Source organism: Taudactylus pleione, unplaced genomic scaffold (genome assembly GCF_031769625.1).
Source record: "Taudactylus pleione unplaced genomic scaffold, aTauple2 ptg001032l, whole genome shotgun sequence".
Classification (NCBI taxonomy): domain Eukaryota; kingdom Metazoa; phylum Chordata; class Amphibia; order Anura; family Myobatrachidae; genus Taudactylus; species Taudactylus pleione.
Window position 1 is genome coordinate 7,874,391 of NW_028285433.1, and position 19,415 is coordinate 7,893,805.

At 41.8% G+C, this 19,415-nt stretch overlaps 1 protein-coding gene across 1 annotated transcript in view; it reads right to left on the reverse strand.

The window, feature by feature from the left end:
• SVEP1 (sushi, von Willebrand factor type A, EGF and pentraxin domain containing 1) overlaps nt 1-19,415 on the reverse strand; it is a 470,252-nt gene that overhangs the window by 241,380 nt on the left and 209,457 nt on the right. The window contains exons 8-12 of the mRNA XM_088461305.1: nt 18,345-18,463; nt 11,280-11,409; nt 8,761-8,868; nt 8,206-8,337; nt 990-1,184 (exon numbers count right to left, since the gene is read on the reverse strand). Coding sequence (XP_088317431.1) covers nt 990-1,184; nt 8,206-8,337; nt 8,761-8,868; nt 11,280-11,409; nt 18,345-18,463 — 684 coding nt within the window. The remainder of the gene's footprint in view (nt 1-989; nt 1,185-8,205; nt 8,338-8,760; nt 8,869-11,279; nt 11,410-18,344; nt 18,464-19,415) is intronic.

Here is a 19,415-nt window from a genome sequence, read left to right on the forward strand (position 1 = left end):
ATATCTGTGTGTGAGTCTGAATCTGTACACAAAGTGCTATGTTGCACTGCTTTTTTCCACGCCAAGGTCAATTGTGCTTTGTATACAGATTCAGTTGCATTTTTGTACAAAAAACAATTGCACGGATCCTGGGGGCTCTTGCGCTGCATGTCGTATTAGGTGCAAGTAGGTGTATGCAGACACATCTAAGGGGCATATTCAATTGGGCTTGAGGTTTAGCGAGGTAAAAAACCTTGCGCCTCTCGCGATGAATTTTGGAATACCGTGGGTATGCGTGCTCCCGATACCCGCTGTATCCAATTTAAAAAAAGTGGTTGCAGGGTTTACAGCTCTAAAAACCCGCACCATGTGAAATAAATAAAAAAAAGAATTCTTCACTTACCTGCCCGGGGGTCTCCAGGGGCTGGTGGGAGAGGCAAGGGCTGCTGGGAGATGTAGTTCAACCAGCGCCCATTCCAGGGGGGAGGGCACACTGACACTGGGGGGTCACACACACACACACACTTATAAACAATAACACACACTGACATACTCACCCTGCTGCCGAAGACAGCGTTGCAGAAAGTAAGTAAGGAATAAGTAAGCAAACTGGAGACTTCCAATTGCATAATTAGTCCTCAGAGGGGGTGCCGCCAGGGGCCCAGAGCAAGTCCCAGTGATTTTCTCAAAAAATATCGATTTTGGAAAAAATCACACTTGCTGTGGAGGTGCGTGCAAAAAAACCTCCCGATGCTCTAAATTCAAAGAAACACGCACCTAATTGAATAGCAAAAATCCCGCACCTGCAGGAAAAACCTCACAGGTGCGGGATTTTTGCTATTCATGCAACCAATTGAATATGCCCCTGTATGTGATCATTGGCATTTCATGCAGTTAGCATGCACCTCTGAACCAGGCCCTTTATCTGCCAAGTGGTATTTTAAATTCTCATATGTTTCTACTACTAAAATATTTCTTAATTACACTAAAAAATGTAAATAGATACTTACCAGAGCAATCAGGCCAGTCTAGTGAATGGGGTGGCTTCCACAAACCATCATTAAAAGTACAGTAGAAATTCTGGATTGAACCTTCTGCTACCTCAAATCCCTCCTTACATTGTATAGTGCAGTTGACACTGTCCATATCCTTGGAACAGACAAATTCTCCATTCTGGAGAGTAGTGGGAATCTCACACGGCGAACCTGGAAATTTTTAAAAAAAGAAAAGAACTCAGCATGGTTGAATATTATTGATATTAGTTTATTTTCACATCTGTCCAATTGTTTTAGTGGTGGCCTCAGGTACTGTGCCAACTACATAGTGAGGCTCTTCAGTAATCTCTATCTGCAGGAAACACCACCACTAGGTGGAAAGTAATAAGCTGCAAATGTGCAGCGACTGTCACTGCAAAGTGCCGGACAATAGCCTAGCAGCCATTGATGTGTATTGGGTTATAAACACGCATATTGATGGCACACTGGCATGTTATGACTGTGGTTTTTAATAATTAATTAATAGGGGTGGCGGGTATATTATGTACCCCCCCCTCACAACAAATGCTTCAGCCTAGGCTGGTATTGGAAATATCAGAGAAACATAGAGTATGGAGTCCTCCAGAAATTTCCATTACTCTGTCAAGGTCCCCTGTCATAGGCTGGTCAGCATGGGGCTATATTCCCAAAAATGGCCAGGGCAGTTTCAGTGGAAAGGAGGGGGCGGAAGCCAGATTGGAGAGAATCAAGTATAGAGTTGTCAGAGAGGTAGCAGATGAGATGGTTGTAAACAATCTGTTTAAGTATTTTAGAGGCAAAAGGGAGAAGAGAAATGGGGTAGTAATTAGAGACTTAGGAGGGATCAATGTTGTTTTTTTTAGTATGGGTGAGACAACAGTGAGTTTGAAGGGGGGGGAAGATGTCAGTGGAAAGGGATGGATTTAAGATGTGAGCAAAGTGGGAGCAGACAGTGGGGGAGAGGGAATGAAGGAGGTGAGAGTGGATGGGATCCAGGGGGCAGGTAGAGGGAGGAGATGATAAAATAAGGGAATGGACTTCATCTCCAGTGATGAGATGAAAGGAACACAATGGTAGGTGGCTAGGGAGAGGGGAGGGTGAGGTGGTAGGGGTGGCAGAAGAGTAATGGGAGGAGGTGATATTGTGACAGATGACCTCAATTTTGGAGGTGAAGAAGTAGGCAGTGGCAGTGAGGGAGGGGAGGAGGGGGTGGGCGAAGGAGTGCACTGCATGTGGCAAAGAGACGGCGGGGGTTTGATGACTGAGTGGAGATGAGAGACTTGAAGAAAGATTGCTTGGCAATGGAGAGGGCTGAGCAGTAGGAAGAGAGGATGAACTTGAAGTGGAGGAAGTCAGCTAGTGAGCGAGAATACCTCTAGTGGTGTTCAGTAGTACGTGAGAATTTTTGAAGGAACCGGGTACATTTGGTGTGCCAAGGTTGGGGCTCAGAGCAGCAACGTGGAGAGGGCAAGAAGTTTGGTGGAGCTGGTTCAGTGGGGATGTTGTAGTTACCTAGGATCAAGAAGGGGAGGTCAGAGGAGAGGTAGTGGGAAGTGTGCTCAGGGGGACAGTAGATGACAGAGACATGGAGATGGATGTGGTAGAATAGATGGATAGAGTTGACGTCAAAGGAGGAGAAAGAAAGGGAAGGCTCAGGAGGAATAATATGAAAGGTACAGCTGGGGGATAGGAGGATGCTCACTCCGCCACCTGAGTGGTCATCAGGTCTGTTTGAGTGGGTGAAGAAGAGGCCCCCATAGGACAGAGCAGCGGGGAATGCAGTGTCAATGGAAGAAAGCCAGTGTTCAGTGATAGCAAGAATGTTAAGAGAGTTAGAGATTAAGAGATCATGGATAGCGCACTAGCGCACGGAGAGGGGGTTTCTAAGGACCCAGAAACCCCCCCCTGACCAACCAATATTTTTTTTTATTCAGAGATGGAGACAGCCTTGTCACCATCCCCGGGCCACCCACGATCGGCTGCGCGGCGCTGCGCGGCCAGGCCCCTGTCAGTTCAGGTGTCAGCGCTTCCGCGTCAGGTGGCTTTCATACCACCTGACATGGAAGCGCTGACAGCTGAATCGGCAGTGGACTGGCTGTGCGCCATGCTCACAGCCCTCCCAGAGGGAGCTAGACAGAGGGAAGCATTGCCAGAGCCGGGCTCCACCTTCCGGCTCACGGATGGAGGCGGGCACAGGAGCGGGGATTCAGGTAAGTGGGGTTTTTTTTGTGTGTATTTTTCATTGTATATGTAAGGGGCACTGCTGGGGGGCCACTGCTGGGGGGAGGCACTACTAGAGGGCACTATATTGGGGGCACTTCAAGGGGGGACCACTAGTGGAGGCACTTGCACTACTGGGGGTCACTGCTGGAGGGAGGCACTACTGGGGGCACTGGCACTGCTGGGGGGCACTATCTAAGAGGCACTACTGGGGGCACTAAATAAGGGGCACTGCATATGGGGGACCACTACTGGGGGCTCTGGCACTGCTAGGGGGGCACTACTGGGGCACTATATAAGGGGCACTACTGGGGGCACTGCATTGGGGGACTACCACTTAAGGCACTGCATAGGTGGGTCTACTACAGGGGGCATTATATAAGTGGACCTGCATAAGGAGGACTACTACTGGGGGCAGTATATAAAGGGCACTGCATAGGGGGAGGACTATTACTGGTGGCAGTGTATAAGGGGCACTGCATAGGGGGGGGACTACTACTGGGGGCACTATATAAGGGGCACTACACAGAAAGGACTACTACTGGGGGCCTCTGTCGCGCGCACCTACTTATATATGTGTGTGTGTGTGTGTGTGTGTAGACATATATAATGGAAACCCCTACCTGAGAATCCTGTGTTTGCCCCTGTAGTGGATAGTTTGTTACTGATGGATCTGGAATTCCAGAGGGCATAGGTGAAAGGGAGAGAGGGAAGTGGGAGATACGGATGAAATTGGCAGGGTTGCAGGTGTGTTCTGCATTTACATCTATCCTGCTGGTCAGAGGTCCCTTTTAGGTTGGCATCTTTTTCTGGTGCATTTCTGATGAGTTGCTAACTTGATGATTATTACACCTGTAGGGATCTATGTACTAAGCATTGGAGAGAGATAAAGTGGACGGAGATAAAGTACCAACCAATCAGCTCCAATGTGTCGTTTTTCAAATACAGCCTTTAAAATGACTGTTAGGAGCTGATTGTTTTGTACTTTATCTCCGTCCACTTTATCTCTCTCCAAGGCTTAGTACATAGACCCAGTAGTCCTGTATGCTTACCATTTTTTTTAAATCTGGACAGCAACTTTCAGCAAGTCATGTTTCATTCTGACAAGATTCTGGTAACTTTGAGGCATTTTGCATGTTATTAAATTGCACCAGTTTTTACAAATCGGAGGCTATTGCTTACCACCCAGTATGTAGTATAGTCTTCTGGTATCTGTCATTGCCTTGTTACTGACACTCCAGTCCCCTTGGTAGTGTTGTAGGAGTCTCTGACTGCTTTCACTGCTGATGATGTGCCCCAGAATTCTGCACCAGACCACTCTGATGCACTGTGCATGAGGGGGAGGGGGTTAAGTGCCACTGTGGGGTATCTATGTCCACAGGGAAAATCTATAGTCACAAGAGGGGTGATGGTTAAAGCCACAAAGGAATTTATTGCCACTAGGGTGTGGGGGTTGCCACCGGGGGTTTATTGCCACTTGGGAGGGTAATACCTCAATGGATCCACAAGATTCTGGGGGTGGGAGGTAATGCCATAGTGGGATATTTTGTGTAATTCTATAATGTGGAAAATATTGATACAGGAGTGGGGGATAATGCTACAGGGGCTTTAGGAATACAGTCAAGGGGGTGTGCTACACCGGGGGGGTCAATTGCAACAGGAAGATATATAACTGCTAGGTTGCTGGGAAAATGTTACAGCGGTGGGAGACAATGCTATAAGGGTCTGCTCTACATGATTCCAGGGTGGTATTCAACACATGGGCTTATTTGAAAATGATTGAAGTTCTTTCACCAAGTATGGACCACGGGCACTGATTTCCCAGGCCAAAATGTGTCAGTAGCTGCATCCACCTTGGATCTAGGAGTTCCAGCTGCTACTACTTTTGGTACACCTTGTCATGGCGGAGGAGGAACCGATCATTACACAAACTTACCTGGCTTCCAATAACTTATGTTTGAAATATGCAATTTTATCAAGCTTTTATTATGAGTTTGTTACTTATTTTTAATAAATCTACAATGTTTTAAAACAGTATTATGCCATGAAATCTATACGAGGGTGGTTCAATAAGTCAGGTAACAATACCCCTCATGTGTGTAATGTTCTCTATTTCATTCTAATTTCCAGACAAGCCCTAGCAGGTAGACCACTGCTTGCCCTTACAACCATTAGACTGTACCTCATATCAGTCATACTGTCCCAACATCAGTTGTAAGATGGCGGGGATGGCAAAAACATGGTCAAACACTGAGGTGCATAGTGTGATTAGATTTATGCATCTAAAGGGCAGATTAGAGGCTGAAATTCATCACCAACTTGTTGAGGTGTACGGTGATAATGTCATGTCACGTAAATAGGTCTGGGTTTAGTGCACTGCCTTTCATAACCGTAGGACAGACGTTCAAGATGAGCAGCAATCCGGACAGCCAAACAGGTCCACCGCAGATGACAATTTGTGCCGATCATCTTGAACATCTATCCTGCCACTATCAAAGGCAGTGCACCAAACCTAAACCTTTTTCCGTGACATGACATTATCACCGCACAGCTCGACAAGCTGGCTATGAATTTCACCCTATGAATTCAGACAGTTTGCAAGACAGACTATTCATCACTCAGTCCAAGAATATGAGATGTATAAATATGAAACTGTCTCTATATCCATATGCTTGGAGATCCTAAAAAAGCATTCAATTTACAGTTGTTAATCGAAGACTGGGTGAGGATCAACTAAATTATATAGCCCTTCAAACTTTTGAGTCATATATACATCTCACATGCTTTGTCAATGCCCTTAGAAAGTCCACAACTCACCAAACCTCCCTTGGGCAACATTACCAAAAGAAACCCTGCACAACGCTGACAGAGCAATGCCACCAATTTGTATAGGGGATATCTTTCACACATTGAGCAATCATGCCTTGTTGTTGTTGTTTGTTATGATTTGATTATAGCCTGCATTAACTGAGCAAAGGATGCCCTTTTGAAAAGACATCAAGTTTTCTTTTATTAATGTATTTCTTTTAAGGAATTATAATTTTGGGTGAATAAATATTTGTTTCTTTTTAATATTTGACACTGTGGAAATGAAAAGTTTATCTCCAGGTAAGAGCCAAAAATACAGTCAGGTGCATAAATATTGGGACATTGACAAATTCTCATATTTTGGCCTCTATTCATCTCCACAATGGCTTTGAAATGAAACAAACAAGATGTGCTTTAACTGCAGACTTTCAGATTTAATTTGAGGGTAATTACATCCAAATTACGTGAATGGTGTAGGAATTACAACCGTTTCTATGTGTGCCTCCCACTTTTTAATAGGCCAAAAGTAATGGGACTATCAACTCAAAAGCTATTTCATGGACAGGTGTGGGCTATTCCCTCATTATTTCATTATCAATTAAGCAGGTAAAAGGTCTGGAGTTGATTCTAGGTGTGACATTTGCATTTGGAATCAGTTGCTGTTGACTCTCAATATGAGATCCAAAGAGCTGTCACTATCAGTGAAGCAAGCCATCATTAGGCTGAAAAATCAAAACAAACCCATCAGAGAGATAGCAAAAACATTAGGTGTGACCAAATCAACTGTTTGGAACATTCTTAAAAAGAAACAACACACCGGAGAGCTCAGCAACACCAAAAGACCCGGAAGACCACGGAAAACAACTGTGGTGGATAACAAAAGAATTATTTCCCTGGTGAAGAAAAACCCCTTCACAATAGTTGGACAAATCAAGAACACTCTCCAGGAGGTAGGTGTATATGTGTCAAAGTCAACAATCAAGAGAAAACTTCACAAGAGTGAATATAGAGGGTTCACCACAAGATGTAAACCATTGGTGAGCCACAAAAACAGGAAGACCAGATTAGAGTTTGCCAAACAACATCTAAAAAAGCCATTACAGTTCTGGAACAACATCCTATGGACAGATGAGACAAAGATCAACTTGTACCAGAGTGATGGGAAGAGAAGAGTATGGAGAAGGCAAGGAACTGCTCATGATCCAAAACATACTACCTCATCAGTGAAGCATGGTGGTGGTATTGTCATGGTGTGGGCATGTATGGCTGCCAATGGAACCGGTTCCCTTGTATTTATTGATGATGTGACTGCTGACAAAAGCAGCAGAATGAATTCTGGTGTTTTGGGCAATATTATATGCTCATATTCAGTCAAATGCTTCAGAACTCATTGGACGGCGCTTCACAGTGCAGATGGACAATGGGCCAAAACATACTGCAAAAGCAACCAAAGAGTTTTTTAAGGCTAAAAAGTGGAATGTTATGCAATGGCCAAGTCAATCCCCTGACCTGAATCCGATTGATGAAGACAAAACTGAAGGGAAAATGCCCGAAGAACAAACAGGAACTGAAGACATTTGCAGTAGAGGCCTGGCAGAGCATCACCAGGGATGAAGCCCAGCATCTGGTGATGTCTATGCGTTCCAGACTTCAGGCTGTAATTGCCTGCAAAGGATTTGCAACAAAGTATTAAAAAGTGAAAGTTAGATTTAGGATTGTTTAGCCTGTCCCATTACTTTTGGCCCCTTAAAAAGTGGGAGGCACATATAGAAACCGTTGTAATTCCTACACCGTTCACCTGATTTGGATGTAATTACCCTCAAATTAAATCTGAAAGTCTGCAGTTAAAGCACATCTTGTTTGTTTCATTTCAAAGCCATTGTGCTGGTGAATAGAGGCCAAAATATGAAAATTCTGTCAATGTCCCAATATTTATGCACCTGACTGTATGTGATCTCTTTCTGAATCAGGGGCCCCGTGTGCAATGGGGGTGCCACTACACAGAGGCTCACTAATGTCTTAAGATCCACCTAGGGATTGGGACATTTTATTGCTTTATATTACGCTTTTACACCCACTACTGACTAAAGAAGGCAATAAATTCTGACCAGGTGGACTTTCGCTGAATGCAAACAGAGCCACACATACAGTAGATTGTCTAGAGCTAATTAAATTCACACTGTACCTTTAATGACGATATGAATCTCACAGGTTCTACTATTACCAGACGGATCACTAGCGACATAATGAACAACTGTTTCTCCATGTGGGAAAAAATCTCCTGGCGAATGAGTTTTAGTAATACTCAATGGAGCACCTGCAAATGTAATAATACCAGAATAAGTCATTATTTTAGAGAAAACTCTTCAATTAATGATTTACTGCAGAAAATACTTATTTGATAATCAATTTATTCAAAAGCTAAAATGAAAGCCAAAATCCAAAGTTTGGTAATGCTACCTAAAATTTGCTGATACTTTATTACCAAAAGTGATTTCACAAAATATTAAGAGAATATTGTAATTTTGTTAATATCATTTTGTCTGAACTGGAAAATATATTGTAGTTAATTTGAAATGCATTATTTATCTTTTTTTCCATTATGACATGTTACTTTAGCTAAGAATTGGGTAGATGTACACAACAGAAAACCAAGATATGACACATCTAAGCTTGATCAGTACACAAAACACACGCTTCACTTTAATTCTAACTTAACAGAGGTCTAGATGGATCTCACCTGAGTTGTCCGAGAATTGTGGCTCCAGCCATATTGCAATATGCTTGCTGTCTGTTGTCTGTATTGCTGGGGGTGACCTGCATCTGTCAATGACAGGGGGGTCTACATCTAAAATAAAATGTATATAAAGCACAAATTAACAAATACTTTAGGCTACCATTTACTATAAATTCCAAAGGTTTATGTAGCTTTATATGACTCTGCAGGTGTTCTGCACTGGTTAACGTTTGATATCTTAGAATAACATTTAATTAGTATTTTTACCATCTGCACAAAATTTACATAGAAATGTAATCTATTCAGAATGCACCTAATCCTTGCTAATCTTTTAGGATTGGAATTCCTGTATGGTGTACTCAACAAAGAATTAATTTGGATTTTGCAGAACTCTATTAGAGTGGCAAAGTTATGCTACTTTATTTAGTAATCGATAGTCACTGATTTATGTAGTACCATGGATTTACAAAGTTATGTGTCATGGTAAATATTTCTCAACAGCCATGCTGGAAAGTAATGGTCATTTTGATATTATAGTGCACTAAACCCTTTGTACAAATATCAAGTATATGCATTGCCAGGATAGTTGCTATAATAATCAAATTAAACAGAGGTTCCCAAACGTGGTAACCAAGGCACCCCAACATTTCAGGTTTAAGAGATATCCATGGATGAGCACAGGTGGTTAAACCAAATTGACTAAGGTACTAAGAAAGTCACATGTGGTCAAGCATGGATATCCTTAAATCCTGGACTGTTTAGGTGCTGTGATAACAAAATTAGGAACCTTTGAAATAAAAGCATCCTGGGATGCTTAAGGTCATGTGCATTCATACTGAACAGGTTGTACCCAGGGCCAGCATCACAATTAGGCCACTGAAGGGGACCGCTGAGTCCACTCACATAAAAAATAAAGGAAGTCTCAAAGATGTGGGGGCTGGTGGACACAAAGCAGGTGATATCTCCGATATCTCTTGCTCTCTATGAGGGTGATACAAATGTTTTTTGGGCACCCAACGGAGCAAGCTATTGTTGAGTATCGCAGACCTCTTTGCCAATAGCTTACCAATGCTTTGCCGCCTCAGTCCTCCAATCACTAACGCCAGGATGGAGATAGCGAGTAGTGATCTAGCAAAACATTCTTTAATAGTAAAATAAAGAGCTTTTTACCAATTTTTCTACAGTGTGCGTGCATGCGTGTGTCTGTCTGTGTGATCTCAAAATGCTGGGTGATGCAAATGCAAAAGGGAACCTGGACTGGCACAAATCTCTGCTTACTGCTGATGCCTAGTAGTGCCAGGTAGCTGAACATCAGTTTGTTCTGAAATCTAATATTTTGACACCCCCACTCCTATCTTATATTCTTGTGGCAGCAGTGGAGTCTGGACATTGTGCATCAGACATCCATGTATCTGGACTTCAGCCCCAGCAGCCAGCCAGAAGCAGGGAGAGTTATTATTTTTATTTCACAAAAGTCAAGTTTGTGGGGCTGAGAAATAGGTATTGGGAAAAGAAGGGACGGTAGGCTGATTCTTTGCCTAGGGCGCCAAAAAACCTTACAACAGCCCTGGTTGCACCTAGCAATAGAAGGGAAATGTGATGGAATAAATTGGGTAGTAGTGTAGCAAATATTTAACCTGTGATCAAGAACATTTCTACTGTGACCCTTAGGTGATAAATAACCCAGTATTAACATAACATGCATACTGTATATTGGTCAATGCACATTACATGATCACTGTTTTAATTTTTAGGTTGTGCACATATATAAAAAACACACGGCAAAGACGAATAATCTATCATTAAGAAAATTTAAACTATAAAAGGTAAATGTTTGTATTTTACATTAAAAAGTGATTTAGGGCCTGATTCAGACCCACTCGCGAGCGGCTGTCCGCTCGCAAGTGGGTCGATGTTATGGACTGAGCATGCGCACGACGGAGGGAGCTCCGTCATGCGCATGCGCCAGACGCGACGAGCGAAGGAAAGTCCTTCGCTCGTTGTGTCCGATCAAAGGGGGCGTGCTGTCAATGTTGATTGACAGCACGCCCCCTTTGGTGGGCGTGCCAGGGGCGTGCCTCCCTGACGGGGGCGTTCCCACGGGAACGCCTCCCGTCAAAAGCCGGCCCACTGACATCACTAGTGATGTCAGTGGGAGTGATTTTGGCTCTGATAGAGCCAAAATCAGAGCCAAAATCACTCCGGAGCTTGCGGTTGAAAACCTCAACCGCAGGCTCCGGCTCGCAAATTCGATGGTCGCGATGGTCTCGACCATCGCGACCATCACAATGCACGCTCGTATAGCCTGTGGGTGGTGACCCACAGCTATATGAGCGTCCAGGAGGACGCTCCATGAAAATGGAGCCCGGCCCTCATTCAGAGCGTGCGCTCTGCTCAGAGCGTACGGCTCTGAATGAGGGCCTTAGTTCAGTCAAATCATATTAAAATAAAAGTATTACTACTGTAAGTCAAAATGACTTTAGTAATGATGACAGAGATCTAGAATCATATTGAACACTTACCAATAACCTTTATATTGAACGTACAGCTGGCTTGGTTACCAGAGCTATCTGTTGCTGTATATGTAACAGAAACCTCTCCAATAGGAAACATGTGGGGTGATAGAAAAGCTGGACTCACCTCAATCGACACCTACACAAAAATATTGTGAAAGTTACACTCAGGGATATCTTTCTGGAAAAATAGATTCAGGAACTGGGGGTGGAGCTATAGAAAAACAATGATACATTTGGCCCAGGACATTACGTCATAGTTAATGAGTTCCTGCTGAAAAATAGGTTTAGGAACTGGGGGTGGAGCTGCAGAAAAACAATGATTATATATATATATATATATATATATATATATATATATACACACACATAAATATAGTAGAAAAGAAGGCACTCAAAAGGGACCTTAAAATAAAACTCATCTTATGGAAAATAAATTTTGGCCAAGGACATTACGTCATAGTTAATGAGTTCCTGCTGAAAAATAGCACTGGTTACACTATTGTAGTATCAAGCATTGCACAAAAGTAGCATGTTTAAACAGGTAGCAAAGGAAAATGATATTTTTGGAATTGATTAACTTTTGTAAGATACTGTACAATTTAAGTAAGAGAGAAGGCAATACTAATTATACTGGCCTCAATGCAGAAAGGACTGAAATCATTGTACGAATCAGGTACAGCCCAGTAATGTGTTACCTTAGTTGTAGAAACAGAGTAAACAAGTATAGCTAACATTGTTTTGTTTTTTTGTGTTTTTTTTAAACATATTTTATTGAAGTGTTGGTACAGGATAACAATTGAGTCATTGGTACATAGGTAGCAATAGTACACCAAAGACAACTCCAGAAAACATAAAAGCGTATGAATTGTGCATAGGATTACAGTTATAATCAAAAGTTTTGCCAGAGAGACAATATAGCTCTAGGAAGGGGGATCAATAGTGAAAATTACATTGAGTAGAATATGAAAACATTCCATTTGCAGTAACATTTTTATAATTAACATACAAAGTAGCAATAAGGGCAGACCCATGAGTATAGCATATTAGTACAGAAAGGAACACCATTACTAAGAACTTCTACATTGTACCATGAAGTGAGCTGAAAACATTTCCATAAATCTTCTTTCATCATGGTGGATAAGGTATGTATATATATGGAAGCCAAGAATCAAACATTTTCTCAACTAGTTTTTCTTTGTGAACAAAATGAACAAAAAGGATATCCTAGGAAGTAATAATGCCATTGGTAGGGATCTGTTGCTATACATTGTGATTCGTTTTTTTGGTGGGCGCAGCCAATTTAGTGAGCAAAAGACGAATTGCCCTTAGTAAGTTTTGAGGATAGAGGCTCCAAAATGTCCATTCTTTGGAAATGTATAAAAAAAACTTTAAGACATTATTAATGTAGCCCTGAAAATATTGCCATAAAGACTGTATTAGAGAGCAGTCCCGAAAGCAATGTACTATGTCCGCGTCTGAAGCATTACACTTGTAACAAGTAGGGGCATCAGGGGTGTAGTTATTACACCTACAGCCGGGATGCCGGCTGTTGAAATCCCGATGCTAGAATCCCAACATGGGACAGAACACCGACGCCGGAATCCCGATGCCAGATCAGATGCCGATGCTGGAATCCTGATAGCTGGGATTCCGAACGTAAGTATAGCGGTGTCGAGTTATGTGTTAGCCGCAGGGTTAGGTTTAGACACAAAAGGGGTTTAGGGTTGGGCTACGGGGGGGAGTTTAGGGCTAGGCTACGGACAGAGAGGGTTAGGTTTAGGCACCGCTGGGGGGGGTTAGGCACTAAGGGTTAGGAGGATTAGGTTCAGGCACCAAAGGGAGGAGGGTTAAGGTTAGGATGGAGGGGGGTTAGGGTTAAGATGCAGGAACAGAGGGTTAGGGGGAGAAGGAAGGAGGGTTAGCATGCTCACAGAGCCCCAGTTGGGATACTGAGCATTGGGATGCCGCTGTCTGTCTTATTTCAAACCCAACCCGTGGCATCACCTATAAGAAATTTTTACTTCGGAGAAAAATATGCTATATGTAAAATTTTCAAGAGCATATCCGTATAAAAGGCAGAGATTAACTGTTTATTCATTTGAAAATATGATGCCACAATAGTTTGCATTGTTAGATCTGGAAAATCGGAAGGCCATTTCAATAGCCCGGTGTTACCTAAGTAGGGATCTAAAATAGGAATATATATAAGATGTAAAGAAAGGACCATGAGGCCTACGATGGAGTGCACCATCCAGTAAAGACTCCAAATCTCTGTCAGTCAACCCATATAAGGTCTTTTGAATATAGCTCATTGATTTGTAATGCTGGAAACGTTTCCTGAAGTTGGGATCGTGTACGTGGTTGCAAATTGTGAGCATCAAGAAATTAAAATATATATACCTCTATCCACCAGGAACCACAAATAAATATGTGGGGACAGCCTATTTGGCGTGAATGAAGGATTACCCCACAATAGTTAAAAAAGGGATGAATGCTTAGATACCTACAAACTAGAGCGAACAATTCGCCATGCCATACAAGTTATATTCAACAATATTTTTTATCCGTAACCTCTTAAAGTGTCAGGTGCTTGCAGGAATATATAAAGAACTACTACAACAACAGAGGTCTTTAAACAATATCTGTTGTACCCAGTGGTGTAATTAGTGGGGCTCGGCTGCGGCATGTGACCTGGGTGCCATTGGACAAGCGTCACGCGCATGCTCGGGGTTGGGGGGGGGCGCTGGCCACGGTCCAGGACAGTGGTGTCTGTCAGTGTAGTGTCTGCACTACACAGAAAAACAAACACACCGGCACCGGGTAGTACACTACCATTGGTGTGTCTGTTTTAGCAGCCAATGAGAGTCAGACAAACTGTCATTGGCTGCTGCACCCTCAGGGTGCATGGCTATAGGGGGACATTACTACTGGGGGCATGGCTATAGGGGGCATTACTACTGGGGGCATGGCTATAGGGGGGATTATTATAGGGGGCATGGCTATAGGGCATACTACTGGGGGCACGACTATAAGGAGGCGTTACTAATGGGGTCATTACTACTGGAGGCACTTCTATAGGGGGAATTACTACTGGAAGCACTACTATAGGCGGCACTACTAATGGGGGCATCACTACTGAGCTATAGGGGGGCATTACTACTGGGGGCATGGCTATAGGGGGGATTACTATAGGGGGCATTACTACTGGGGGCATGGCTATAGGTGGCATTACTACTGGGGCATGGCTATAGGGGCGATTACTACTGGGGCATGGCTATAGGGGGCATTACTACTGGGGGAATGGCTATAGGGGGGCATTACTATTGGGGGCATGGCTATAGGGGGACATTACTACTGGGGGCATGGCTATAGGGGGGCATTACTACTGGGGGCATGGTTATAGGTGAGATTACTATAGGGGCATGGCTATAGGGCATTACTACTGGGGGCACGACTATAAGGAGGCATTACTAATGGGGTCATTACTACTGGAGGCACTTCTATAGGGGGAATTACTACTGGAAGCACTGCTATAGGTGGCACTACTAATGGGGGCATTACAACTGTGGGCACTACTATAGGGGGCATTACTACTTTGGGTACTACTGTAGGGGGCACTACTAATGTGGGCATTACTACTATGGGCACTACTATTGGGGGCATTACAAATGGGGGCACTACTATAGGGGACTTTACCAATGAGGCATTAACACTGTGGGCATTACCAATGGGGGCACTACTAATGAGGGCACTGCATGGGGGGCACCACTAAAGGGGCCTTTGTGTAAGGTGCACCACTGCTGTGAGCATTGTATAAGGAGCACCACTACTGTTGGCATTGTATTATGGGCACTACTACTGTGGGCATTGTATTAGGGGCACTACTGTGGGTCTTGTGTATAAGGGGCACTAATTTGGGCACTGTGTAAAAGGGGCACCACTGTGTGTCATAACATGAATGAGGGACTAATGTGTGGCGTAATTTGAATTGGGGATACTGTGTTATAAAGAGAATTACTGTGTGTGGCACAATGTATTATACAGGGCATTACTGCATGTGGCATAATGTATTATACAGGGCATTACTGCGTGTGGCATAATGTGTTATACAGGTTCTTACTGCGTATGGCATAATATGTTATACAGGGCATTACTGCATGTGGCATAATGTGTTATACAGGGCATTACTGCGTATGGCATAAAGTGTTATACAGGGCATTACTGCATGTGGCATAATGTGTTATAAAGGCCATTACTGCGTGTGGCATAACGTGTTATAAAGGCCATTACTGTGTGTGGCATAATGTGTTATAAAGGCCATTACTGCGTGTGGCATAATGTGTTATAAAGGCCATTACTGTGTGTGGCATAATGTGTTATAAAGGGCATTACTGCGTGTGGCATAATGTGTTATACAGGGCATTACTGCGTGTGGCATAATGTGGTATACAGGGCATTACTGCGTGTGGCATAATGTGTTATACAGGGCATTACTGCGTGTGGCATAATATGTTATACAGGGCATTACTGCCTGTGGCATAATGTGTTTATAAAGGGCATTACTGTGTAAGGCACATTATTGCACATGGCAATTCGCCACGAGGGGAGAGCTTGGGGGAAGCCCAGCACCTTCATAAGTGCTGGGCACGCCCCACAGTGTGATGAATTGGGGGTGTTCTGCAAGTACACGCCCCCTTCCGGAAGCACGTGCTTTCAGCGCGCGCAGAGGAACGCCATCTAAAAAAGTTTTTGAATGAGTAAGCATTAGTAAAAGAAGTGGACAGCATTACCATATACTAAGGTCATAGACAGTAATACGGTGCCATGAACAAATAGCTCTTATGAAGTGGAGATATAACCTATCTGTTGTCTTCAGATTGCCATTTTCCTTGTTTTTAATAAAGAGTGGTTTATTTGCTAATTTGCTTATAAATTATAATATAATGTGTTCCTTACTGAATACTATAATTATATATCATATTATGTACTTTGTGATCCAAGGATTGTGAGTGTGAAATACAAATCTATGCAGACCCTTTGGTAGTTCCATAGAGGTGCGAGGAAAGATAAGAGATGTACAGTAGCCCATAGCGTAATTCTTGGTGCTGTGTGAAGCACATCACGCACTCATATTGCCAAGAATTGAATTTCCCCCATACAGACGAAAATCAAGTCTTCCTAAAATGACTACTGTAACATTTCATTTGTGTAGTAGATTAAATAAAAATAAAACACAGTAACAACAGACTAATATATAATTTATGTTTATTTTTGCTATCACAACCTCTGTTAGAGATAATGGTACCTAGTGTGTGATATATTGCAAAATGTATCTTGCTGAGTGAAATTAAAATGTCTTAAAAGTAAAGAAGTGTAAATTAAGATGGGCATCCACTATACAATTTTCTCTCAGATATCTGTCCAATCTGGCTGGTTGGAATGAAAATCTGGTAATGTATGGGAGCAAATGACAGTCGTCCATTTGCTCACAAACACTGGAAAATAGCCAAAAATGGTTCAGACAAATTGGTTAAAACACACAAATGTAACCAATTTGAACAATTTTTTTTGTCCTTTTTTCAGTGTTTAAAACCATATGATCGACTGTCATTTGCTCCCATACATTACCAGGTTTTCATTCCAACCAGAAGGATTGGACAGATATCAGACAGAAAATTGTATAGTGGTTGCTTATCTTAACTCAGGAGGACTGTAATCATACAGAGTATTAAGGCTGCAGGCTTTAATGCATGTTACTAACAACTGAGGTAACTTGTAATATCCATATTAATTTATAGTATGGTGCTCATTATTTCTTATAGTTTTCAAGTTTTCCTTCCAAATGCTAAAGTGATGACATCAGGACTCACAAATTCTGAGTAAAAGCATCAAAATTCACAGTTTAAACCAGAGGTTCCCAAACGTGGTCCTCAAGGCTCCCCAACAATTCAGGTTATAGGGCCATATGTATCAAAGCTTGATGTGAGATAAAATTGTGAAATATATATCACCAACCAATCAGCTCCAAACAATCATTTCTTAAACACAGCCCTTAAAATGTAAGTTAGAAGCTGATTGGTTGGTGATATATATTTCACAATTTTTTCTCACATCCAAGCTTTGATACATATGCCCCTTAGAGAGATCCAAGACTGACCACAGGTGGTTACATTTAAATTGGCTGAGGTACTAATTAAGTCACCTGTGCTCAGCCATGGATATATCTTAAGGCCCCCATACATCAGAGATTGATTGCAGCAATCTGCAATTTGCAATCGATTGTGTATAAAAATCTTTCCCTTTTTCAATCGATTGTGGCATCTCTGCAATCAGCAATCGATTGAAAAAGGGAAAGATTTTTATACACAATCGATTGCAAATTGCACGATTGCTGCAATCCATCTCTGATGTATGGGGGCCTTAATACCTGAACTGTTGGGGAGCTTTGAGGACCGCGTTTGGGAACCTCTGGTTTAAACAGATAATATTTACAGGAGTTTATACATAATTAGCATCACTTTATACAAATGTTTGTTATCCTTTGGGATTGCTATATTCCTACACTCTATTTTTATCATTATTTTCTTGAAGTCGCAAATTAATATACAGTAAGATGCTGTTGGAAATATTATCTATTGTGTTAGCTGTAGCTTGATTGAAAAAGCTCACAGAATAGTTTCTAATGTTAGTCTGGCTGTCATGCTCTAACTTATAAATTAGACCAGCATAAATATGTCCCATAAGTATTGTATGTTATTAAACATTGCATTATCCACAACTGCATTCAATACTTTTGCTGATCACTACTTACATGGGGGTGTCCATTTGTTCTCTATCTGTTCATATCCTTCCAAATTATCATCAAGGATGTGCTATTCAGACAATGCATTACAGACCACAAACACATCATACACAAGACTCAGCATAACGGATACAAACAATTTTGCTTGTTAGAATTTGTCAAAATTAACAAGTGACTGAGAAATATACAGTATATATAACAATGTGCCTGTACTTATATAAAACAACAGAGCATGTACACTATATTATATTTATTGTAATTACACTCACCTCTTCACCAGAATTGTCCATTGCTTCTGGAATTTCCCAACTTATTTGAGCTGCGTTCTGATGCTGAATATTTTCAGCAACAATGTCATCTGGACATGTGATTATAGGAGGTTCAATATCTGAAATAGAGAGAGGAAAATAACAAGTCTGAGAGAGTGAAAAAATGTTACTAAGAAAAAAGGGATTTAGTACCCGCACAAGAGCAGTTCAATTCTTTACATATTATATACTGCACCCATACATATGATTTGGTAAATATTTTTATATTTGATTTCTCATGGGAGGTGCACCCTAGAATAAATATCACATGCAAGAAAAGGAGGTAGTATTCTAAAGTGCGGCACTCAAAAAGCAGTATCTCCTAAACTGTGACCTTTATTACATAAATTAAAAGTGAATTATAAAAACAAAATGTGAAGTGATATGTACTTGTAACATGTACTGTATGTAATATTGTCAGTTAAAAAATGGACACCTCGTGGTACACAGCTCTAAACAAAAACTTTCTATTAATTTCTTTTCTCTGTAATTCTTTTTATTTTTTTAATCCAAATGTATTGTTTGTTCTATTATGTGTTGGTTAATGGATGATTACTTTCTTTGAGCCAAGATGACCACATTACACGCAATTCCAAATGACTCACTATGACCATATCACACTGAATAATGATAGTTATTTGTATATGCCCTGAGAGGTCCAGATGTTATCTTTTAAAATATGAATATTTTATTATACCTAACCAACTCTGTATGGCCATGTTCAACCATGAATGTATTTTTGATGTTCAGTGCTTTGAATGACAATAAAAAACTTTTTCTTGAAAAGAAAAAAAAATGGACACCTCAAATATAGGGTATTCACCCCAGTCCTTGGAATGTGGGCCTTGAGCTAGAATGCAGCTTTTGGTATTAGAGGTGTATTATTATCCAGGTCAATTATCCACCTCAATTAATTGGTGGATACCTCTCCAAACCATCTATACCTGAAAATTCACTACTATCCGCTAGTGGCTCTTATATACTCTGAATCCTGCTGGTTACTAGAATGAAAATGTCATGTAACTACACATA